The sequence below is a fragment of the Pseudochaenichthys georgianus genome, chromosome 2 (assembly GCF_902827115.2).
Source record: "Pseudochaenichthys georgianus chromosome 2, fPseGeo1.2, whole genome shotgun sequence".
Classification (NCBI taxonomy): domain Eukaryota; kingdom Metazoa; phylum Chordata; class Actinopteri; order Perciformes; family Channichthyidae; genus Pseudochaenichthys; species Pseudochaenichthys georgianus.
The window spans coordinates 7793120-7818939 of record NC_047504.1 but is presented as its reverse complement, the minus strand read 5'-3'; the positions used below and the strand labels follow the sequence as shown (position 1 = coordinate 7818939).

General features: G+C 42.1%; 2 protein-coding genes and 1 long non-coding RNA gene across 6 annotated transcripts in view; 1 reads left to right on the top strand and 2 right to left on the bottom strand.

The window, feature by feature from the left end:
• Positions 1-472: 472 nt before the first annotated feature.
• On the top strand, positions 473-11540 carry LOC117459903 (uncharacterized). Of its 2 annotated transcripts, XR_011644585.1 has the most exons (7): positions 473-564; positions 2964-3000; positions 3403-3478; positions 6897-6962; positions 9404-9699; positions 9852-9920; positions 11467-11540. It is a non-coding gene; the product is annotated as an uncharacterized lncRNA (long non-coding RNA). The 2 variants fall into 2 exon arrangements; XR_004553572.2 differs by lacking the exons at positions 473-564; positions 2964-3000; positions 3403-3478 and adding an exon at positions 5710-6189.
• Positions 11541-12529: 989 nt separating this feature from the next.
• On the bottom strand, positions 12530-14126 carry atp5pf (ATP synthase peripheral stalk subunit F6). The gene is made up of 4 exons (XM_034101004.2): positions 14018-14126; positions 13099-13268; positions 12765-12889; positions 12530-12629 (listed from the first exon to the last, which is right to left on the bottom strand). Exons 2-4 carry the CDS (start codon positions 13266-13268, stop codon positions 12601-12603), a joined length of 324 nt encoding a protein of 107 aa, XP_033956895.1. The 5' UTR covers positions 14018-14126; the 3' UTR covers positions 12530-12600.
• Positions 14127-14904: 778 nt separating this feature from the next.
• Positions 14905-25820, bottom strand: part of appa (amyloid beta (A4) precursor protein a) — a 29301-nt gene continuing 18385 nt past the window's right edge. For 2 of the 3 annotated variants that reach the window (XM_034100653.1, XM_034100635.2), the window contains 10 exons: positions 24480-24613; positions 22648-22722; positions 22406-22564; positions 21645-21773; positions 21465-21564; positions 20338-20550; positions 20164-20217; positions 19717-19808; positions 17542-17688; positions 14905-16947 (listed from right to left, as the gene is read on the bottom strand). In XM_034100653.1, the coding sequence (XP_033956544.1) occupies positions 16846-16947; positions 17542-17688; positions 19717-19808; positions 20164-20217; positions 20338-20550; positions 21465-21564; positions 21645-21773; positions 22406-22564; positions 22648-22722; positions 24480-24613 (1205 nt within the window). In that variant the 3' untranslated portion in view covers positions 14905-16845. The remainder of the gene's footprint in view (positions 16948-17541; positions 17689-19716; positions 19809-20163; positions 20218-20337; positions 20551-21464; positions 21565-21644; positions 21774-22405; positions 22565-22647; positions 22723-24479; positions 24614-25820) is intronic. The other variant, XM_034100644.1, reaches the window with a different exon arrangement.

Sequence of the window (25820 nt, the reverse complement as noted above, 5' to 3'; positions counted from 1 at the left end):
GGGGAAAAAACATATAGTATAGTATGTAAACATTTTTCTATATTGTTCTATGTCAAAGATTACTACATACTATCTATATATAGATTACTATACTTCCGGGTTACAGGCTCTGATAATGTACACATTTCATACATTAATTATTTTAATACATTTTCTGTTGCTTAAATATGTTTTGTCCATGGAAAAAATTTAAGAAAAAAACGGTATGTCGAAAATGTGAGATAAACTATTAACTATTTTAATCAGCATTCATATATAGCCTATACATTTTCTTTTTTCTCTTCACTATATCTGTAAATCGTCTTTGAGCACCTGTAAAAGCAACACAAAAAAAAACTAAACGTGAAGATGGTTTATTCTGCCATGGCCCCCCCACAGGATGGTATGACCTGTAGACGCCCCGCCCCCTGCTGGCCAGAGACGCTACATAGCCAAGGTCAGCTGATGGATACGGATGACGCAATGGCAACAGCTCACAACAACTTCGCCAGCTCACGAGATGCACACGGAAGAGTGCCTGGAGGGAATAAACAGCGATAACTAGAGTTTCCTGTGATTTAAAAGGTCAGTCAATGGCCAAACGTCCACACAAACTTAACAAATAAGCAAACTAACACATAAGCGAAAAATATAAGCAAACAAACACATAAGCGAACAAACACGTCCCCGCTGTGTTAGCTTACAGCTATGCTAACGCGCCGGTGCAGTTGCTACAGTCTGGCCGAATAAACAAACCGCTCATTGTCAAATTCACCCGAGTCATGTTCACTTCGAAATAATAAAATACGGTGAGAAGTACCATGACATTTCATACTTTTTTTTAATGGACTGTGTGATATGTTCGCTACTGTAGTTGTCAGTGGATGAGCACTTCCGGTTTACAGGCTCTGATAATGTATATGCCTGTCACGATCATTAATTTTGTTGGACGATACATTTTCCTGGAAATTATTGCGATAAACGATAATATTATCGGCACTGTTGTAAGACCATTTTAGACCACTGACATAATGATAATATATAATAATAATTCAAGTACATCCTTGCACACATTGTCTCACAAGCAAATAAAAACCTCCTTAAAACAACAGTCAAGTGTACAGTCCACTGTCCATACAAAGACCCAGATGCCTCAACAGGCCATATCCAAATCTGTTTTTCAAAGTTTTCGAGCAAGGAACACACACATGTTTGTATTGTCGGGCAAATGAAAACATGAACACATTGGGACCTTTCAGAGAGTAGTTCACAAACCACCCCACTGCATGGCTGGATATACCAATAGTGGCCAGCCTCTGCTTCAGGACGTGATGATCGACGGTATCGAACGCTTTGGAAAGATCAATAAACAGAGCTGCACAACTCTGCTTTTTGTCTAAGATATCCGCAATATCATTCACCACTTTCATTGTTGCAGTGATGGTGCTATGTTGCTTTCTGAAACCTGACTGATGTTTACATAGGATGTCATTGTTAGTTAAAAACTCCTTCACCTGCTCACTCACTAGGCGTTCAAGAACCTTGGCCATAACTGACAATGTAGAGATGGGTCTATAATTATTTAATAAGGTGGCCTCCCCTCCTTTTAGTAGAGGAAGGACATAAGCTGACTTCCATACTGTTGGAATTGTGTTTGTGCTGAGGGAGAGGTTAAAAAGAGAAGTGAGAGGTGGAGCAATAAAATCTGCAGCTATCTTTAAGAAGAAAGGTTCTACGTTGTAGCCGGTTTCTTAGGATCTAACTTGGTTAAGGCTTCATGAACAACATCAATAGTAAAAGGAGAAAAACTGAAGGGGTTTTCCAAACCACATTGTTCAGAGTCACGGACTGTGGTGTTCACAGAAGCAGAGTTAGTAACAGAATCAAACAGGGAGCCACAGGACACAGAATGCTCATTAAAACAATTTAACATAGTGGCCCCTGTCCGATATAGAGCCAGATGCTGTGTTAAGGCACGGAGGTAGCTCATTACAGATCTCACCGGTGGATATCAATTTAATGGCTTTCCAAAATGTTATAGGATTATTCAGGTTCTTTGTGGTAACTGACATATTTAGACTTAGCACTTTTGATTTGCGATGTGAAGCTATTTCTTAGCTGCCTAACACGAAGACATTCTACCTCTGAGCCTGATTGCCTATAGCCTTAGCCCAGGCCTTGTTTCTCTCATGTAGACTAGACAATTCAGCAGAGAACCAAGGATTGTCCCTTCACTCTACATTTACGCAGGGGTGCATATCTATCAATCATTTCCATACAAATAAAAATAAGACCATGCAGTTTCAACATCAGCACACAGATCGATGTGTCCCCAATCAAAACCCTGCTCCACAAAATGTTTTGTGTCTCTCTTGATGATAATGCGAGGTTTACCATTTTGGACCTTTGTGTCCCTGATTGTGGCTACAACGCAGTGGTCGCTCAGATCATTTGCTAATACTCCCACAGATGAGTATTTATGGGGAACATTAGTTAAGATGAGATCAATTAAGGAGGATTTATTAGGGGACTTAATGTTAGGGCGAGTAGGAATGTCTACAATCTGAGTAACATTTAATGAGATACATTTGAATAACTTTATATACTGCTGCTGGATATCTTCACCTATACATATATGTAGAGTTGACTAAATTAATTATTTATATTTTATATTAGCTAATAATCTAAAGCTAAAATGTAACTAGTAACTAAAAGCTGCCAAATAAATGCAGTAGAGTAAAAACAACAACTCTCTTTGACTTTTTTTAATGACATGTATTCTGATACTAATTACACTTTTTGGCATTCTATATTAATCACCTCCATATATATTATTAATATGTATCTATATAATATATATGTATTAATAGTGTACAAAATGTTTCCTTTTTTAAGAACGTTTTTACGAAACCTTTCATAATGTTTTTCAAATGGAAATGATTGCAACTTTAAATCCTGAGGACTTTCTTTGTCTTGTGTTTCAGCGTTCGGAGGTCTGCAGATGGACTGGTGTTTAGAGAGGTAACTATGGAGGAGTTCAGGTTTGTCTCCGTTATTTTATACATATAACTATCACTAAATCACATCTATGAGTAACTATGAATTTATTTATGACATAGGCAAGGCAAGTTTATTTATATAGCACTTTTCAACGCAAGGCAATTCAAAGTGCTTTACAAAAAATGAAAGACATCAAGCATTAAAAAAGAAAAGCTAATAAAATAAACATTAAAAGGAAAAATACATGGATAAAAGTTACAGTGCAGTTTAGAATATGAATAGTTCAATTAAAAGCAGCGACAAAAAGAAAAGTCTTCAGCCTGGATTTAAAAGTAGTCAGAGTTGCAGTGGACCTGCAGGTTTCTGGGAGTTTGTTCCAGATATTTGGAGCATAATAACTGAACGCTGCTTCTCCATGTTTAGTTCTGACTCTGGGGACAGAAAGCTGACCAGTCCCTGAAGACCTGAGAGATCTGGATGGTTCATCATTTAGCAGGAGGTCAGTAATGTATTTTGGGCCTAAACCATTCAGTGCTTTATAAACCAGCAGCAGTATTTAGAAATCTATTCTTTGACACACAGGAAGCCAGTGTAAAGACTTCAGAACAGGAGTGATGTGATCCACTTTCTTAGTGTTAGTGAGGACTCGAGCAGCGGCGTTCTGAATCAGCTGCAGCTTCCTAATAGATGTTTTAGTGAGACCTGTGAAGACACCATTGCAGTAGTCGAGTATACTGAAGATAAAAGCATGGACAAGTTTTTCCAAATCCTGCTGTGACATTAGTCTTTTAATCCTAGATATGTTCTTTAGTTGATAGTAGGCTGATTTAGTAACTGTTTTAATGTGATGGAATTGTGTCATGGTGTTTGAATTGATGTTAAGTGGACACAGAGACAACACATTTGCTGTACCTGATGCAGAGGCTTGTCTGATTTTCTGAATGTTGTCAGTGAAGAAGGAGGCAAAATCATTGCACGCCCTGGTGGATAGAAATTCAGAGGCTACTGACACTGAGGGGTTAGTTAGTCTGTCGACGGTAGCAAACAAGGCACGTGCGTTGTTTTTGTTTTTGGTAATGATGTCAGAGAAGAACGATTGTCGTGCGTTTTTCAATTCCAAATTATAAAGGCCAAGTCTCTCTTTATAGATTTCAAAGTGAACCTGGAGATTTGTTTTTCGCCACCTACGTTCAGCTTTTCGACATTCTCTTTTTTCTGCTCTCACGGTCATGGCCTTTCTCCATGGAGATATTTTCTTCCCAGTCACTTCCTTTACCTTAATTGGAGCAATGGCATCTATAACATTTTAAAATTTTTAATTAAAATGATCTACTAGCTCATTTACTGAGATGTTAGCAGGGGCAAGTGTGGAAGAAAAATTCTGAGTAAACATTTCCCTAGTATTTTCAGTTAAATATCGCTTTGTGGTTACCTCTTTTTGAACATTTGTGTGAACAGAAATATAGCTCTCAAAGAAAACACAGGAATGGTCAGAGAGTGCAACATCAGTCACCACAACCTTAGAGATATTCAGACCCTTTGAGATAATTAAGTCCAGAGTGTGCCCCTTATTGTGCGTGGGCTCCGTCACATGCTGAGTCAGTCCATAGCTATCAAGAACACAAAACAGTTCTTTAGCCCCTCTGTCCTGGGGGTTGTCAACATGGATGTTAAAATCACCAACAATGACTAGACGGTCAAAGTCAATACACACTATAGACAGCAGTTCAGTAAGGTCATCAAAAAAGCTTGCACAGTATTTGGGTGGCCTATAGATATTTAGGAACAGAGCTCGAGAGGAGCATTTCAGCTGAAGGGCCACATATTCAAAAGAAGCAAAGTTTCCATACGATGTCTTCCTGCATTGAAGGGAATCATTGAACAGAATAGCAACTCCACCCCCTTTCTTTTGCATTCTTTCCTGACTCATAAAACTAAAGTTGGGAGGGGTTGATTCGATAAGAACAGCTGCACTGTTATTTTGTTCAATCCAAGTTTCTGTTAAAAACATAAAATCGAGATTGTGCTCAGTGATAAAATCATTGATTAAAAATGTTTTTTCTGCCAAAGACCTGACATTTAATAAAGCTAGTTTAAGTTCGTTAAACACACTATCAGTCAGGTTTTTTGTAACAAGCTGTGGCTGACACGGAATCACTGCTAAATTAGATAAACTCACACAAACGTTTGGGCGCTTCCTGTTTCTAAGCTCTTAATCTATTACCTATCAACACAGATATCGGCAAAGCTACTGGCAGGCATGTCCTGGAAAGAGTTGAGAGTGCCATATGCCCTTGAGCCTGGACCCCACACATATCAGTGAGAGTTTGTTGTGTTTTGTACACACACATCCTTATCAGGCTTCAGAGACTGCAGATGCTTTCTTGAAGGGAGGGGAGGTGGTTGACGTAGGCACGGTGATGGAGACGGGGGAGATGGTGTGGGGGTAGAGGACATGCTGCCAGGGTGGGGAGGTGGTTGACGTAGGCGCGGTGAAGAAGACGGGGGAGATGGTGTGGGGGTAGAGGGCATGCTGCCAGGGTGGGGAGGTGGTTGACGTAGGCGCGGTGATGAAGACGGAGGAGATGGTGCGCGTCTCCGCGGTGATTTTGGTTGAGGAGCGGGGGTAACGGACATGGTGCCAGCCCTGCGTATCGCCTTAGTTTGGTCTTTGAACTCCAGGAACGGAGTATCCTCAAAGGCGTTGACAGGGGGGTGTATTTAGTCTAGTCTTCCCCTGTGTTCCATGTCGGTTCATTGTTTCCCCTCCATGTTACTCCACGGTCTGTGTTCCTTGTGCTGCTTTGGATATTTTGGATTCTGCCTTGTTTTTGCCACAGCTTTATTCTTTAATAAAGCTTGCTTTTCGTTATTCTGCTTTTGACTCCTACCTGCTTCACCCATTCGTAACAGGTGGTTTAGGAAGATTTTTTGTAGTTCTCCCTTTAGCAGCTGTCCACAGCTGTTTCCTAGTATGAATAGGGGTTGAAGAGGCACTCTTCCTGGGTGATAACAATGTAGGCCAGCCGGTCGCATCACAGATTTCAGAGCGCTGGGCTCTGCCTGTTATCCGTCCTCCCAAATCCCATGAAAATGATTTACTCTTAGGCTTTGCACCCAGAGAGTTCCAGGGAGGACTACCACTTGTAGATTTATTACCCGGTACACAGCTCTCCTGTTCCTTGGAATCCTTGTAGCTGCTAACTAGCTGTGAGTTAGCATACCCTTTTTCATTATTTTGCAACACTGGTAAAGTGGTGTCATTCCCACGACATAGTCCATTCACTTCCACGTTAACTTCCAACCGTTGCATTTTCATTTCCAACACATCCATCTTCTGTAGAAGTTTGTGGAAGTCATCTGTAGAGAACGGAGGCATTTTGCTACCAACTAGCTTAAGCTAAATAGCATGCAGTAGCCTACCAGGCTTTAGCTGTTGCTAGGCCACGCTACTGTAAGACTGAGGTCGTCGTAAAAATGTTGAAATATGGCTGAGATCCTCCATCTATTTACGAAGATGAACTGTCCCAGTGATAAGTTAATGTCCAGGAGCCGCTGCTCGAAGTTTTCAGAGAATAAGAATAGGAAAATCAGCATAAAAAGTAAGCAGAGGCAAGAGCAAGCAGAAACGCGTCTGCACTGTAAGAAAGAAAGATAAGAGACAAATGACTTTTTATGCCTTTTTACCACGATATGTACTATACGATAAATCTTTGCATTAAATAATATCATATTTTTTAGATATTTCGACGTACCTTTTATTCATAATACTATTAATCTACTTTTTGTATGTTCATTTTGACCTACTACACAACTTGTTTCATATATACTATGTCGTCTTTTCTGATATTTTCATTCTATAGTCAGTACCTACTATACTGACTTCATGGTGTCTTTTTCTTCTTTTCTCCCCACAGGACTGCGAGGACATTCATCTGACATCAATGAAGACGGTGGCTTCTTGAGTTTCTGAAGGACTTAAGGTACTATACCAAAAGGCTGGAAAATTATCTGGAAAATCTGTCACAGCAGCCAGTGAATGTAGCGTATTGTAAATTGTCAGACTTTCAATACTTTTTTATTTTTTCGAAAATCATTGTATCTTACTTCTTTACAAATTCAGATATAGAGTGGTGCAGTGACGCGTCCTAAAAGCCGGAAGTAATCTGCGCATGACTTCCCTCGACAAAAAAGCCATGAGATTTCTCCATAGGATTTCGGAAAATAGCTCGAAATAAGATCTGTGGGAAACCAACCTGTTAGATAAATTCACGTTTTGTTCAGCCGGATAATATCCACATGTCTACCCTACTTTTATCATTTTCGAATAACAAATCTAATCGATAGATTTATGATCTCTCACTTTGACCCAGAAATGGCGACTGGACGACCTGCCGGTGAACGGGAAACTTACAAGCCCCGATATCCAGAATGAGATACTGCAAATTGCTGCTTCTTTACTCATCACAAATACATGTGTGTTTATTCTCGTCATGTTCAACAGGCTGTTTGAAATGAGCGACTACGCAACCAAAGGCCTGCACTGTTCCACTACAACGGTCACAGATTGCATCGATCTAATCGAGGGTCCTAAGGAAAACTATACTACATTGAGGAAAACAGAAGCTGACTTCATTGAACTTGTGACACTGAAAGATGATTTGATAAAACAACATGACGTCCTTCACTGGGACGTCACTGGGTCGCGAAAGAGGAGGTTGCTAGGAGAGCTTGGCGATTGGCAAAGTGAATCTACGCTGGGCAAAGCCTCCCCTGTAAAGGACCTACACAACATTTTGAATCGTGTGCTTGAAGGCAGATTATGGAACTGGACACTCGTTTTAAGGCGGACACATACGGGCTTATGAGAGCCGCTGCTGCATTGTTGCCTCGATCTACCTTTGGTGACAATGAATGAATTCAGCCTGCCAGCACACACTTTCCCATCTGTGTGGAAGTGTTTGTACAGCAGCTAAAGAGAAAGGGGACAGCGGGCATAACCTTCCCATCACTCGTGGAGGTGCTCGACTCATGTCCCACTGACATTTTCCCTCGAATGAATCGTGTCCTTCGGGCTCTCGCCTGGCGTTATTTTTGTGCCTCTATCCTGAGCACGCAATGAAACATTTTGAGCATAGAAAATGTTATTGAGTGGCGCACAATTTAACATTTTTTAGCACAGAAAAACATATTTTGCAAGCACAATTAACTCTTATGCTGCGTTCACACCGGACGCGATGCGAATATTCGCTTCGCTCCTATCGCTCGAGTTTCACCGCGGCTGCCAGCTGTGTTTACTCGCATCACTCAAACAAGACACGCTGGCTCGGAGCTACAACTACAACAAAATGAACATATTTTACCGTGATTAAATAGTAATACATGTTTCTAAATTATGCCGAAATAACAACATACTGATACCGGTTAGTAAAAACCATGAATTAATGCTTGACAAGTCTGCAGACAAGACGGCAGACGAAAAACCTTTTAAAATGCTTGTTTTCCGAATGGAGATTGGGTCGACCAGGCTAAGATAACGTTGTATATGTTCATTCCACACTCATAACAACGGCCTACAGACATAAATAAACCAGCGACTGTGTTCGCCATGACACAGACAGTCTGTGGTTTGTACATGTTTAACTTCTGTCCAGTTTCTGAACAGATATGAGGAGCTGTGAGCTCTGTGTGCTAACTGCTAACAGCTAACGGCTGATGTTTTCAGGTTGAACGTCAGTGACGGCAGACTGAGATCCTCACCGCTGATTGGCTTCCGCGATAACGCGTCACGTGAATTTGAAGCTCGAGTTGAAAAAATTGAACTCTCGCGTTTGATGCGGCACCGTTCAATCGCGTGATTCGCGCCGCGTCCACCGCTTCATGCGTCTCTGCATTGACTTTACATGTAATCGCGCCACCCCCAAACATCGCATCGCGTCCGGTGTGAACGCAGCATTAGCCCTCTCACAAACTCCTGCTCCGTGCGCAAGCAGACCGCTGCACGCGCTCTCTCTCCCTCGCTCAACCTCTCCACCCTGTGCGCGCTCAAGTTGGCACAGCGTTACAAATGTGCCACAAAACCAACCAATCGGAGAACTCAAGGAGGTCCATTCTGACTGGCTTATTTCAGTTAACATGCGTTTTAGGACATATTAAGTATGTGTGGTCTTTAACGGGCTGGGCCCACCCACTCTTTGATATCTGCCTACGCCACTGTACTATACTATGACTTTTCTGATATTTCCAACATACTACACTGTGACTATTTCCAACATAGTCATAGTATACTATGCAATTTGTATTTACATTTTGGACATTCTATACTATGTTGTTTTTTCTGGATTTTTTGACACACTAAACCAGAACGTTTTTCTGATATTTTCGACATACTGACTGGAGTCTTTTTCTTCTTTTCTCCCCACAGGACTGCGAGGACATTCATCTGACATCAATGAAGACGGTGGCTTCTTGAGTTTCTGAAGAACTTACGGTACTATACTATGACCTTTTTGATATTTCCGACATACTGTACTATGACTATTTATGATATTGTCAACTTACTATACGATGTTGATTTTTTGCATTTTTATATATTATATATATTTTCATTCTACTAAACTGACTTCATGGTGTATTTTTCTTCTTTACCTGGAACACCGAGTGCAAGTACATCTGACATCAACGAAGACGGTGGCTTCTGGAGATCCTGAAGAACTTACGGTACTATACTATGACTTTTCTGATATTTTTTACATACTATACTATGTAATTTTTTCTGATATTTTCGACACATTCTACTTTGTAGTTTTTACTGACATTTTAGACATACTATACTGACTTCATGGTGTCTTTTTCTTCTTTTCTCCCCACAGGACTGCGAGGACATTCATCTGACATCAATGAAGACGGTGGCTTCTTGAGTTTCTGAAGAACTTACTACCGTAAGTTCTTCAGAAACTCAAGAAGTCACTATACTTTGACTTTTCTGATATTTTCGACATACTGTACGATGTTTTCTTGGGGACTTGGGGACGGTTAGCAGACTTGGGGAAAAGGCTGCACTGCTATGTATGAATAAAGCAAAAGTTTCTTAAAATACATTTGTTTCCTTTCCTAAGATAGTATCATATTCACTACTCTCTTACTTCCTAACCCTACTTTCTTCTATTCCCTTAATTAGCATCCTATTAACCAATTAATCTATTCATTACCCCCTTATCCTTATATACCTACTCTCTGCAACGTATAAGCCTCGAACCTGCAACCTCTTGTCTACCAACCACCCTTCTATCTCCTTGAGCTATGAGACCTGATGACATGTCTCTGCTGTTACTTGTATTTGAGTTCTTCATCACGGGAAAGACACATTAAAACTCTGCACGGCACAAGACTCAAACTCCTGGGATCTTTAAACCCAGTGGACCACCCGAAGTTTGAACTCACGTTCTCTGGTCTCCAAGACGGGTTCTTATCACAGTGAGCCATCCAACCTGACACAGTGAGATGTTCCCTGGCCTCTTTGTGATTTTCACCTCAGGTTTGGACCTTAAAATACACAGCCCAAGCACCTCTGACTAGACCTGAGACATTATTGTTTCGTGGTCTTGTTCATTTGGGTTTGTGGACCTTAAAGACGACTGCACCTGATGAGCCTTGAACCCACAACCTGCAGTCTCACAGTCAGTCTTCTATCCCTCTGAGCCATCTGACCTGAGAGATAAACCTTTCATTTGGTAAATTCATTCTCAACTTTTGGGTCGGAGATTTTGAAAACTCCTGCGCCTCATGAGGATCGAACCCAAGCCTTCAGCATACCTGAGCAGTGTTGGATCACTGACTGTTTGCACTATGACTTGTTTTTTTCTTTATGTGACAAAATCTAGCAAACACCAACAATAGCTCAGAGTATGTCCTACAATTGCGCCACGAACACCTTCATGTAAAAACTTTTATTTCTAAAAAAACTCATTTTATATGAGGGGGAGGATCCCTTATCCAAAAATATATGTTTAAACTATCCTCCCCTGGCTATAACTAAGCTTACAGTTCCAGTTTTGTAATAATTACATGCATGCTATGCACTTGTTTAATTTCTCCATTTTAACCTATTTTCTACGAGACGAGCCGTGCTCTTGGTGTATTTACACACGGCATCGATTGTCCGTCTGTCCGTCCTGGGAGAGGGATCGCTCCTCTGTTGCTCTCCCTGAGGTTTCTCCCATGTTCCCCTTAAACTGTGGGTTTTCTCTGGAAGTGTTTCCTTGTACGATGTGAGGGTCTAAGGACAGAGGGTCTAAGGACAGAGGGTCTAAGGACAGAGGGTGTCGTTTTTCTCATACTGATAATCTGTGCTGTTGTATTTTCTGTAAAGTGTCTCTACTGTAGGCTATTTGTATTATATGTACAGCACTTTGGCTCGACCAAAAAACGTTTATAAATGTGCTATACAAATAAAACTTGATTTGATATTTGTCTTCTTCATTTTAGGTTGTTGGATTCTCCTCAGAAGACTTGAACTCACAACCTGAAGTCATCTCTCTGAGCCATCTGACCGGACAGGGTATGGAAAGGTTTTTCGTAGTGCTAAGTAGTAAAATCCTCTTTTCATAAAAAGGGGGGACCCTTATGTAAACACATTTGTTCAGGACATATCTAACTTTTTCAAAAATATAAATTAGAAAAGAGACTTTGTATTTGTATTGTGTTATATTGTAACACTGAGCAGTGTTGTATCTCTCTGAGCTATAATATAAGGTGGACCCTTATCTTACAAAAAACAACTATTTAAAAAAAATTATATAATAGTGTCAACAACTTTAGAAAAAAACATTATTTTTTCTCCTATATTTAAAATATATTGATGAAATTAATAACATCGTATGACCAAAAAAGTAATGTAGTAATGCTGAAATGTATGTGGAAAAATGTCACGGAAAAAACCATATGTCAAAAAAGTAATTCCTTACCCAATGCTCAAACTATTACAAACCTCTGCTGGCACCCCCAGGACTGTTTGGGAATAGCAGGCACACCTCAGTCAAGAAGAACGAATGAACAGCCTTTCCCTTAAATGGCTGATAAAACTCCACCCACTCTCACACATTCAAACATTAGATCAGATGTATAAATACAAAAATGAAAGAAAACCCACATGCGTTTCTTAAGGCTTAACTACTTAAACAGCAAAGGAGATCGATGCTTGATATAAAGTGTGGCGTTCCCGTGAAATCTATAAATATATCTAAAGACAATTAGGCTGTGATATTATCCTGTGGCGATCACTGTTGCAATGACGACGCCTCCCACCATCATGCCGATGATGGCGCCCTTGTTGGAGCCAACGTCCTCTGCGAAGAAGACCTGCCCTCTGAAGGGCAGAGGACCGTTTACACACTTTTACTTGTATTACCAAATGTTACTTTCCTGTGCATGTTCAACTTAACCATGCCTCAGCTGTAAAGGATTTGGTGGAACAATGACAAAAAACACCAGACAATCCAGTGTTTGGTAACCTTCAAAGGCAGCTTAATTAACAGCCAGTAAACCTATGTTCAATCCAATATCTTTTTATTAAATACAACATATTTGTGACATGTAGGAGGTACACAACATGGACAGCATTCACTTGGCCACTTCATCGTGCGTGGGGTCTGGAAAACAAAGCAAGAAGAAAAAATCATGAGCGATAGTTGGTCGAGATTATTGAAATAATTAAATTAAATTATTGTAAGCACTAAAAGCATCATTATGTCATTGAAGATAAAAGGAGACACAAACGGTCTTACCTGTGAATTTTATTTCAGGGAACGTGTCGAGGTCCCCTCCGCCATAAAGCCTCTGCAGTTTGAAAATCTCATCGGACACGTTCTTATCGTAGGAGGCATCTCCGTCCACAACCCCACCAGACACCCTGGAAGAGGCAAATCACATTATGTTCACAAGGTGAGCGTGATCAACGGCGATGACTGGAGGAGATGCCATTTAAAGGAGGACTGAAATTAAATTGCATGTTGAGAATGACAAATATGCTTGTGTCTGATCAGTGAAATCTAATACTGGACAAAGCATGGGTGTAGGTCATGTGGGTGTAGGTCATGGGGCTGTGTACAATCGACTTACCTGCTCTTGGTTTTGTAGGACCGGATCTTGTCCAGGAACAGTTTCTGGATTGGGTCGAGGTCCTTGGCCCGGTTGAAGACCACAGCAGAGAGGCCGATGTTCCTGCGCAGCGTCAGGCTCACGGAGGAGCGCAGCATGGAGGACAGCTGGAACAATCTGTGAAGTGCCATCTGAGGGAACACACAGCCTCGGGTTAAATCTGTATCTGGATGTGATTCAGTCCGTTTCATATTAGTAGGAATTGCATAGCCTGAAATTACATTATGGAGAAACGTACAACTCAAAAAAGGGACTTGGAACTATATCCTGGTTAAAATGTTGACATGCTTTATTAAAGGATTGTATTAAACTTTACAGAAATGGTCATCTACTGAATTTATGATGGAATGTAACAAGGAAGTGTCTCTGTGTACAATTTCGAGGTACTTTTACTATAATTCAGTAGTTCAATGTAAGGCTTCTTAAACTATTTCTGCGGTGTGGTATAAGTACTTATACTCGGGTAAATAATGAGTACATTCTTTCAATATAGCTATAGCTAAGTAGCGCTAGCATGATAGAATCTAATTTAGCATCCATTAGCTTATGTTGTACACATCGGAGGTTCTGGTGAATGAGGCTGATAGCTACACATTTAACAGCTGTGACTTGTTAAACACTTGCTTACATAAGTATTGTCACGACGACGTCGAGCAGCATTGGTTTATCATTGACTTATTGCGAACTAATGCCAACATGCTAAAATAGCGTTAGCTTAGGAGACTTTCAAACCGTGTCCTCTCTCGTTTATTGTGTTGCAGCAAGTCCCGCTAACATTATACTCTCCAATTAAACAAACAGACATTAATCAGCATGTAGAGTCACGACATATAGCGTAAGAGTAAAAGGTTAATAGTGTATATCAAGAAACAGCACTCACCTTGGATTTGACACTCTTGAGTAGTATATCCGAATGTGGTAGACCGCGGTGGATTGTGGGAGGTCGTGTGGCGCTCGAAGACGTCAGAAAGGCGCCTTCTTTGCGCAGCACTGCGCATATTTAGGTGACCTCAAATGACACCAAACTTATTCCAAACATATTTTATTTAGAGGTTAAATTATTAAATTATGTAATCAGCTGTAGCTGTTTTCCTTGTGATAAACACGTCAGAATGTCATTGTATGGAGTATTGTTGAATCGTTTGTTCGATCTTAACTATTTTGACTTTTATCTCTGCAATTTCAGATTTCCCTAAATGTTACTTTTATCATTATGTGATGATGCATTGATGTATGGAGCAAACACTTTTCACCAATACATTAATAATTGTTCTCGGCTTGTTAAATGGAGTGTAGTTTAACCCCTTGATCTTAACATTTCATTTTATTGAATAAATCATTTATAGATAGGGTTTGCTTAAAGCAATCGTTTTGTTTCAGTTTAATGCAAAGTACTTTGGCGATATGACCTCACTTAATTTGTGTCATGATGCCCTCCGATATGTCCTTCAGCCGGAAATACTGAATAATATGTCAATAGAATAAAATAGATCACATAGTTGGCTGAACTCCTTTAAAATATGTTATTTTAAATGGCACTCAGAGGACTGGCAACATAAATAATCATAGCTTTAAATGTTGTATTACATTGCAATGGATTATTGTGCAATATTGTGTGTTCCTATAAAATAAACTGATCAACAACTGATCTCTGAAGGCAATACGGCAGTTTTCACATGATATACAGTGACCTTATTTTCATGTTGTATTTCATTCAATAAAGGTTTATCTCATCTTAAATGCAATAAAAACCTCGGACACAGCAGCTGTATGTACATTCAAAACTTTATTATGGAATACAGTGTAGAAAGCGTTTTCCCAGTAGATGCAAATGGCCTGCACAATATTACAGTGGAAAACAAAACCAATATAATATAACCCCACAGAGAAGGAAAGAAAAAAGAATAGAAAGAAAATCCTGCTTCCTCGTCTACTCTACTGCCCTCTGCTGGGCGTCTCATGAGCACACTGTGAAAACCAAAGGACCCACCCCACTGCAGCCTTCATAAAAACCCACCATCTCCTCACTGTGTTCCTTTCAATGTAATGTTAACATGGGGACACACCTTTAGTATGACTGTATGGAGATGAACGGGAGATTGTTTTATTCCCTGACTCGTTGTAATCTCTCTCAATGCCCATCATATGTATACAGGCGAGTGGGTGGTAAAGCATGCCTGAAGGAAAGGGAAGGGGAAGGGAGGGAGGGAGGGAGGAAGGAGAGGAGTGAAAATCCATTATATATATATACAGGCCTGGCTATTCAACCGTAACTGCAAGTCATTCGCTCTCTTCCTCACCTCCTCTCAGCTCTCCACTTATTCTATCAGCAAGAATCATCACAAAATAAAAGACGGTGTTGGCTTACAACTGGACGAAACACCAGACTGAAAATGACAAAACACACACGTAATCCCATAACCCATCCCCCATGCCGGATACCTCCCGTCACCTTCACACCCACAACATGCCCCTTTCTGCACAAACAACATAACATGAATTCAACAAAAAATGATGCATAAGGATCAATATATCTCCGTGGAAACGCAAACGGAGATGAAGCGTCGGGAACAAAGAAAAGAGACAAGAAAAACACACTTAAATCCCAAAATCACAGATCTCTTTTTAAATGTGTATTTTCCATGATATCAAAGCAGAGCCCGTTCATCTAGATTTATATATATCTTTCGTCGTTTGAAGTCACGTGATCACGAGAAGATACTAAATGTACAATCTTGCTAGAATGACAATCTATATGTGAGAAATGATCTCAGGAGAGAGCAGCGTTAAGATCCGTTTGTGTGTTTCCGAATCCTGTTGTCATGCACTACGTAGGAACAGCTAAGACTTCAGCATTACTTCAGTAACATTACACGCAATTTAAAAAAAGGACTTTACATCTTTTTTTTTTTTTTTTAATCCTCTGTTTTCTTCAATCTTTTTTGAAAAACAAAACTGGAAACTAAAAGAGAAAAATAAAAAAACAGCTCATTCAGAATACATCATTACTACCGTCGTCATCAGCATACTCATTAATATCAGCGTCTCCGTGTGACTTAACACAGCCCAGCTGTCGTGAAAAGGAAAAGAAGATGGAGGGAGGAGGGAGGAGATGGGGGGGGGGGGGTACTCCAGTGTAGACTGTAGAGTAAGTGCAGTAGTGAGGGGCTTCATTTAGAAAAATATCTTTGATTTAAGCCTATATTTTATTATGTATAATCAGTAAAAAGAATATGAGACAACTAATGATGTGGCTCATTTTTCTAAATGAAGCCCAGGGTCTTAAATCCCACTGATCAGAGGTCAGATTCTCCACACCTCAGACACTGAAAACCCAACAACACACCAACCCTGAATCAGTGGGGAGAGAAAGCGCTGCTTTCCCCAACGCGTGGGTTTGTTTCTCTGCACTGGGCGGGCCTTCTTTTATACCATACATCAGCAGGCCAAGGCGGAGCTACATACAAACACGGGGCTTTAATTAAAAAGGCGTGTCGCTCCGATAACGTGAACGAACGCGGTCCCGCCCAGGAGGGAACGCAAGGAACCCCTGGCTACAGTCGCTCCGTTTGACCGTCGTAACTGACTATTTCAGTCACAATGACCTGCCTTATTTGGAGACATAGGGGAGGAAGGAGAGAGGGGAGGGGAGGTGCTTGATGTGTGGGAAGAGATGTGTGTGTGTGTTAAATGTGTGTGACATTCTCCTCAGTTCTGCATCTGCTCGAAGAACTTGTAGGTCGGGTTCTCGTAGCCGTTCTGCTGCATCTTGGACAGGTGGCGCTCCTCGGGGGTGACGGCCGCGTCCACCTGGAAGGGAGCCAAAAGAGGGGGGGAAGGGCGGTTAGACATACACACACACACACACACACACACACACACACACACACACACACACACACACACACACACACACACACACACACACACACACACACACACACACACACACACACACACACACACACACACACACACACACACACACACACACACACACACACACACACACACACACACACACACACACACACACACACACACACACACACACACACACACACACACACACACACACACCTACATTTTAAGAGCATTTTAATGCTTTCCTGGAAGTGTTTTTGTATAGTAATTGGCTGCAACAGCTACCGTATTCTTAAATTGAACAGATGATAATATATATATAAATAATTATACATTTAGAAGGTGTGTACAGTATCAAGACCTTTTTTCAGACTAACTCCTATATACATCTACACATGATGCATACATTTGATGCAGGGAAGCAGCTTGCGCTTGCACTCACACGTGCCCCCTCCCACACACACACACACACCAGATTGACTGCCGTACAGAACAGCTTGTATGCGGTGCTCACACACACACAGGTCAGCTGTTTCTCACCTCGATGACTCCGTGGTGGATGGAGGTGTATTGCTTCTTCCTCAGCATCACCAGGGTGATGACAATCACAGTTGCAATGACGACGCCTCCCACCATCAGGCCGATGATGGCGCCCTTGTTGGAGCCAACGTCCTCTGCGAAGAAGACCTGCGGGGGGTGCAGGGCAGAGGGTCTGTCAGGTGATGGAACTTTGGGCTTTAGGACCATTCACAGAATACTATAAAACACACCACAGGAGAGGGGCCACCCAAACGCATAACGGGGCCCCTTGAATATGACTGCAGGAGAATAACGTCCAGAGTTGCAGCTCATTTATTTTAGTTTTCATCAATGCAAATTATATCGCACTGCATTCTGGGAGAGTTTACACTTCCAAAAATGTACCTGTTTTCCAAAATAGTGTCATTACCGAGTCAAAGTAGCTTTAAAATATAAAAGCTAGGGAATCATTTTTTTCTGCTGTTGACCATTTTAGAATGATTTAAAGGTCCCGCGTCACGGCCATTTCTACTGATCATAAATCCATTGTTGAGGTCGACTAGAACAGATTTACATTGTTCAATGTTCCAAACTCACATTGGTTTCTCACAGCATCTCTGTATAGTCTGTGTATTCACTCTGTCCTACACGCCTTGTTGGAGCTCCTGCCCCCCCCCCCCCTCCCTATGTGTGTTTATGTGTTACCATGGCGTTTGTTAGCAACCAGAAAATGACACCAGTAATGACAAACAGATGGGAATGCTGCGCGGGGTCTGGGCGCCGTGTTGGCGGGACGTTGCGGGGCTCGCTGCTCTGCCCTTTGAGGCTCAAGGAGCCGACAGTGTGAGCTGGGTTACTGGTGTCGTTTCCTGGTTGCTGCGTGGGGTCTGCGAGACACGGCGGAACTCAGCCTGAGCACACACACGTGAGTGTGTGGCGAACTGTGAGTAGAGATCCACGCAGCTGCGGCTGAGAAAAGATACGGCCGAGTGAGTGTGTGTGTGTGTGTGTGAGGAGCTCCACGGATTGGTCCATTTGGATCGTCGTTACGTCACTTGGTTCCCGGAAGAAACAAATGGAAATAGAGAAATGTCCAACGAGGCGTTCTGGGGCAGCATCAGCTCTTCTCCGTGTTAGAGTTTTACTCGCTACAGGGTGCACTTTGAGGGTTTGAGACCCTGCAGAACAACCTTCATAACAAGGGGAGGGGTGATAACCGGAAAAGCATGACATGGGACCTTTAGATAAAATATAAATACAATTAAATATATTATATGAAAAAGTAAGATGAATAAAATGATAAATAAATCAAGACATTTGTTAAACATAAAAAGTAAGAATAAAAAGGTAAAATAGGATATATAAACATAGGAAATGTAAGCAAAGTATCCATTTGATATTCAGTGCCATGAGCCGGACAAAATAAATACATTAAATACAAATAATAAATAAATCCTGCAGTACACTGATCGGGGGGTTACGGAGAATATTAAATTAGCAGTCGACTCAGGGAGGCTGCTTTACACGCTGGCTGCTTTTTGTCAACGCAGGAAATGTGATACGTTATGAAATGTAGGGATTAAGAGATTAAAGCCTGGAGGTGAGCGGAATCAGGTGCACGGCTTTGGATTTGGGATTGATTGGGGTTTATTTTCTGTGTGCTGGTATTACCACATTGGATGGGATTAATGAATAGATATTGTTTTCGAAAAATACCTGCATATAAAAACTTTACAGTGTGACGCACGCATTGTCACGGCTGTCTCCATAGACACGCGTATCCATGGTGACAACCTTGAGAGTTTACCATAGATGGAGACCTTTGTGTGTGCGTGCGTGCGTTCTTATGGAAAAGAGAGGGCAGAGTGCAAACTTGCATGGGTCAGTAAAGGCATCACGTATGTTTACATGCTTGTGTGTTTCTCCATGATTATTCATGAGTCTCAATATATGAATGGATATCGAATGAGAGCAGAGCTGAGACACGTCTCAACGCTTTAATGTTCAAAAAGGTCTTTATTTTTCTCATACTGCTACAGCACCGCTTTTCACCCTCTGTCTGAAACCAGAGCCTGGTCTTATTGGTTAGCTGGCCGGCTCTGTTGTGATCAGTGACCCGCTTGGAGATGTCCCGCCCCTTAGCCTATCCCACCTCTGTGTCACGGTGTGTGCGTGTGTGTGTGTGTGTGTATTTACCAGTTTCTGGTGGTGGACTTCGTATTCGGTGCTCTGTCTGTCCTCCGTCTCCATCCTCAGCTCGGGCCTCGCCTCCATCTTCATTCCAGTCACTGCGAAGGGAAGGAAGGTAATATTACACACACACACACACACACACACACACACACACACACACACACACACACACACACACACACACACACACACACACACACACACACACACACACACACACACACACACACACACACACACACACACACACACACACACACACACACACACACACACACACACACACACACACACACACACACACACACACACACACACACACACACACACACACACACACACACACACACACACACACACACACACACACACACACACACACACACACACACACACACACACACACACACACACACACACACACACGTTGTGAGCTATGTCTGCACGAACCTGGTCGTGTGGGAATGCCTCGGTCGAAATTGGGCCGAGAGTCCACAGGCTCAACTAGAAAGAGATTGAGGAAAGAAATAATTTTGACATTATTTTCAAGCACAAAAAAGCATATGAAGCCAAGAGTGGATTCCATGTTGCTTGACAGCATTGAGGGGTCATTTCTGTATGCACCCTGGTTCTCTGTGTTGGGCTGGTTGAAGCTCTCAGGGTGGATGAAGCCCACCCCCCCCAGGTTCAGCGAGTCCTCCTGGGGCAGCAGCTCGGTCCGACCGTCTCCCAGCTCCTGGTCCGGCATCAGGGCGTCGTTGCCGTAACTCACCCTCACGTCCGTCTGCATGTTGGCCAGCTGCTGGGCCATCTCCGCCAGCTCCCTCTGCAGGAGCTCTGCAGGGGGGAGGAGGGAGGGAGGGAGGAAGGAGAGAGGACATAAGTGAAACAAAGGAGGAAGAGGAGACGTCAATTATCAATTATTATATGAGCAAACTTCTGGCATCTTGTTGTCTTCAGTACGTCACAGCATTAAAAAGCTCTCTGTGATGATTGAAGAATATAATTGTATATATTAAAATGTTATATAATATATGAAAACGCTATAATATATAAACACATCTGCAATATAATTGACTATGATAAAATGTATTTACAATTTGTTTGTTTAGACTTCTGTCGGATGACGTCACAGCAAAGAGCCTAGTTGAGCCTCTTAGCGACTTTTATTTGAACTTTAGTTGCTACAACGTCTTTAATAATTACGATTAAAAAAGCTGACCGGTGTTTGTATTAAAGCCAAAAAGGGACAGACAGCCTCTTAAGAAATGTCATAGATCTTTTTCTTCTGCGTATGTTTGGTCCGGTGCTTTGCCGCGCAGCACAGACTGTGAGAATCTCCGAGACAGAGACACAGATGGCAGCGTGACGCACAAAACTCCAATAAACCCAAAACCCACAGAAACCGAGAGAGAGATTTATGTCCCCAGCAAACGGTGTTATTTGACCCTGAGCAGAAGAATTAGGCACAACAAAATGTCCTATTCCAAACAATGTTGTTTTCAGTTGCTGGAATTCAGAGCGATGTAATCTCTTTGTGACAAACAGCACTATCAGAACAGAGTGTCTTTATTTCCTATCTCATGCGCAGTCACAGTGCTATGAACTCACAGCTTCGCTTTTCTTAACCAAACAGTTTTGACTCATGTACAATCTATCCTATGTTCATAGGTTTTGTTTATACTGTACTTAGTTTTATTTGTATTTATATTTCTGTAAATATGTGTGCTCCAGGTCTCAAAGTGACTCACCAACTTGGTCCTGGATGTCGTCGGCCACCCCGGGCACCTTGTAGAGGAGATCCATAGACTGGTTCATACGCTCCTCACTGATGCGCAGGTGGGTCACTACCTGTTAACACACACACACATGCACATAAGTACAAGACACACCATATTTAGTCAAGTTCAGAAGTATAATCCCGCTGCTACCTGAGGTCTGATCTGCGCAGCCTTCTTGGGATCCACCATGCGGACGTGCTCATAGTGTTTGAGGGTGTGCTGCCGGTCCTTCTGCTCGGCACGAACGTACTTCTTCAGCAGGCTGAAGACGTGGCGAGGCTGCAGCAGAAGACGGCAGGTGGTGAGGAGCAGAGGAAGGACGGGGGGATTTATTTATGTACAGTCTGGATGGGGAAACAAATCATTGTGCCTGCAACCGGGGGGGCGCTAAAATGTGTAGAACACGAGACAAAGCAGACCCGTTGTGTTCCCCAGGGGTCATACACTTTTTCATTTGCAATGAGTTCTCCAGGACCTTTACCTAATTTTCCATGACCAAAAACATTACTCTTTCTCAGCGTACCACTGAAAATGGTTTATTTTAACATGGAACAGGAAAATAAGGTCTGCATCTGAAACAAATCCAATAGCTTACCAGCTTCTACACGCTAAAGCAACTCAAATCTCTCACCAGCAAAACACCTCAACAGTTAAATGCCATTTTACGTTTCATTACTATACGATACAGTATTTATTATCATTATAGTATTACTATTTCGGCGATTAGATAAAATATAAATTATATTTGATGCAACTTTTGTTCAATTTCCATGAACCCTGGTTCTCCACATCAGAAGATCCGGTTGATTCTGATATAAACCAGACATTTTGGAAATGACAGGTTTGGAAATGACAGGACAACAGTGAGATCTGTAAGAGGACATTGTATCCAGTGTTCTGTCTGAGCGTACCCGGGGGGGGTCCTGCTGCAGCGCCGTCAGGTAGCTCTCCAGAGCCAGGCGGCGGCGGTCGTTGAGCAGAGCCTCCACCCGGGCCATGTGCGTCTCCACCAGCTGCTGCCGCTCGCTGGCTGCCTCCTGCTCCAGCGCCTCCACCTTCTCCTGGAAGCGCTGCACAAATTGCAACACATAGATAAAAAAGCACACCGCAAAATATCCTGAGGTTTTATGCATCCAGCATGTCCTTTCTTTACCTGGATGACGGCCTTCTTGTCAGCACGGGGGAGATTCTTAGCCTCCCTCTCGGCTTCCTCCCACTCTCGCATCACCTGAAATGTAGAAAAAGATCCTGGGTCAAATCTGAAAGAAATCCCAAGTTGAGGGTCTGGGGAGCCATTTCAACTTTAATCATCTCTCTCTGTACAAAAGGATGTAAAAGTCTGGTGATTTTGAGCTTCAATTTAAAATAAGATTGAGATAAAGAGCGGGTTTCTGCAGGATAATAAAGTTATTATTTAAGCAATAGCTCACTTCAGGCCGTGATATATGCTCATTATATCACAGCTAAGGGGCGTGGTTCGGCCCGACGCGAAGCGGCCTGAAGTGAGCTATTGCTTTTATAAAACGGTTACCAAGTGTGGCAATATGAAAAAAAATACACACTCTAATTTAAATAGTTTTTATTAGTAAATAATGATGTTCAAAATAAAATAGTCCCTCCGTTGCCTTCTGCGCGAAACATTAGTGCGAGGTGGTTGCTATGCAACAACACTAACAGCTAGCGAACATATTGGACAGAGAGCGTTGATCCATTATTTGGCTATTTATTTACATGCATTTGTATGTTGACGTTTATTGTGCACCCACTGAAAAACTGTCCAGCATCAGTAGCATGGCTTACGAGGTTACTTGTTGAGGTTGTTCTAGGCTGTTGCTTGGCGTGGTGAGAATATTGCTCCACTTTCTCCGGTCCCCGAGATTCGGTTTACAGTTAGAGAGAGCTTTCGCACCTGTGGTCATAATTTCTCTGCTTTGTTTCAAGACCCGCATCAGAAAGCTTTTGAATGGTGGTACTTTCCCAGTTGGTCTACCTGCTCTTCACGTAGCTCTGCATGTCGTCGTGTTTAGGTGCTTTTTTTTTTCTGGAGATAGGCACTCCTCAATCCACTCCTCCATAGTAAGACCCCCCCCGGAGGTCGAAGTTAATCTTAAATGTTTCCATCGTATGCTTTGTAAGTTTGTTCCGTAACGGAAGAAATGTAAATATATTTATAAAACTGACAAGTCGAATCAAGCAATCTGATTGGCCGATAGTGTTTTTGCGGACCTCTTTGATTACAGATTTGAAAACATCGTTGCTTGCTTTAAAAGTAACACAATTCATGATGTCAAACCTTGGAAAGTATCTAGATATCCCTGCCCTAATGCCAAAGGAACTGCACACTGAATATGTTTTGCCGTTTGATGCCTATGTCTGAACCGCTGCGTAGAAAGGAGGGTTTCTGCCCCGTTACTTCTCCGCTGCTTTCTTGTTCCAGTATGAAAAAAGCAAACTGCAGGCAGTTTGCTTTTCAGCCCAACGGTATACTGTTTTTCTCAGACGCGGAGGGATACTGACTTGTTGTGAAAGGTAACTTCCAATTCTACCCATGGTATACGCTCAGTATATCACGGCTAAGAACCAATCAGATTGCTTGATTTGACTTGTCCGTTTTATAATACCACATAAACCGTTTCTGGTCCCTTTTTTGGCAAGATTCAAGCAGTAAAAAGACGATAGTACCTCAGTGTCACCCTCAGTGACTCACAGGGTGTTTCTTTGATTAAACGCAGGCCTTTACCATAGAAAGAGTATGAAACCAACTGTGTGGAATTAGAGGATGTTGCGCCTGTACATATGATTGCAAAAAAAACTAAAACTTTAAGAGGGTTGCAGTTGTTGTTTGTCATTGCTGGGGACAATGGGTTAATGAATCCAGCCGCCTTAATCTTTTACTCATTCATGCGTATGCATCAACTGCTGATGAGCTTTCAGTCTGCTAAATATCCTCTGCTTCCTTCCTTCCTTCCCTCCTATCTGTCCTACCTGCGACATCCTCTCGCGGTGTTTGGCCTCCAGGCTCTCTTTGGCCTTCTGGAAGTGGGCGTGTTCGTTTTCGTCCGCTGGCGTCTCCAGGTAGTGGTCCACGGCGTCGGGGGAGCTGGGCATGGCTGTGGGTACTGTGTGAAAAGGAAGTAAAGGGGTTAAAAGGATTTTCCAGGAGGCGTCTTTTAATTGCTCTATCTTGCACACACTAAACACTTAAAGGCCCTTGTATGCTCATTTTCAGGGTGATATTAGTATTTTGTGCTTCTACTTTGACTGTCTCCTACTCTTTTTACCCTCTGTCTGAAACCAGACTAGAGAGGCCCCCCCCTTAGCCTATCACGTACAATTGGGATTTTAGTGTTTTCAGGTCACGTGCACAAAAACCAATATAACACACTGAACAAGCATAGAAGGCCTCTTAGATGGGTTAAAGGGTTAGTGAGAGGAAGAAACTAGGTAGTAGCTGGAAGCCAACCGCCTCCAAAAGCAAACCAGCGAATGCCTCAGATGACCGGTAGTCTTTTGTGTAGGAGACAAAACCCTGGCCGGTTCTCAATGTCGAGTAAAGCTGCTGCAGAGCCACTATTTCAAGTATACTACTTCATCGAGTGGCGCCCAGCATTCGGCGCCACTCGATGACGTAGTATACTTGAAATAGTGGCTCTTTGGTCAAAAAAAATCTGCCCCTTCCTTCAGACTTCCTCACAGAGCCCCTCCTCCAACACACACGGACGCGCACATGACCAATGAGGGCACGAGATAAGTTTGTGCACATATGGAAGGCTGACAGGCAGGTAGGCCATCCAGTTACTTTAGCCGGGCCGGCTCAGATGATTGGTTGTGCTTTCTACAGTGCTACAGCTTCCACAGATGAAATATTTTTATGTATTTATTGTCAAAGCATTTCATGTATTCATTGCTATCGGGGTGTTAAGAGCATTCCATGGAATATAACAACAAGTGTTTCTGAAGTGAATTACCTACCCCACCTTTAACTGCAAATATGTCAGAAAGCGTACTTAAGTATTTCCTGTAGTGGAGCATTTTAAAAACATATATTTGTACTTTTAAAAGTGGCTGGTGTATGAATCCATGTGTGATTGCGTGTGTATGAAGGCCATGTGAAATCAGTTACGTCTGGTGAGAGTGCATGACTGCACAGGATGAAAAGAAAACAGCAAAGAGATGTTTTCCACTTTGTCCTGAGCCGAGCAATCACAATTTCTCGCTTCATCAAGTTGCACCCTGCACACGGCAGACTTAAAATTAGAAAATTAGAAATAATAAAAAAGGAAATATTGACAACAAAGATGGCGACATGTAAGCGTTTGTGTTTTG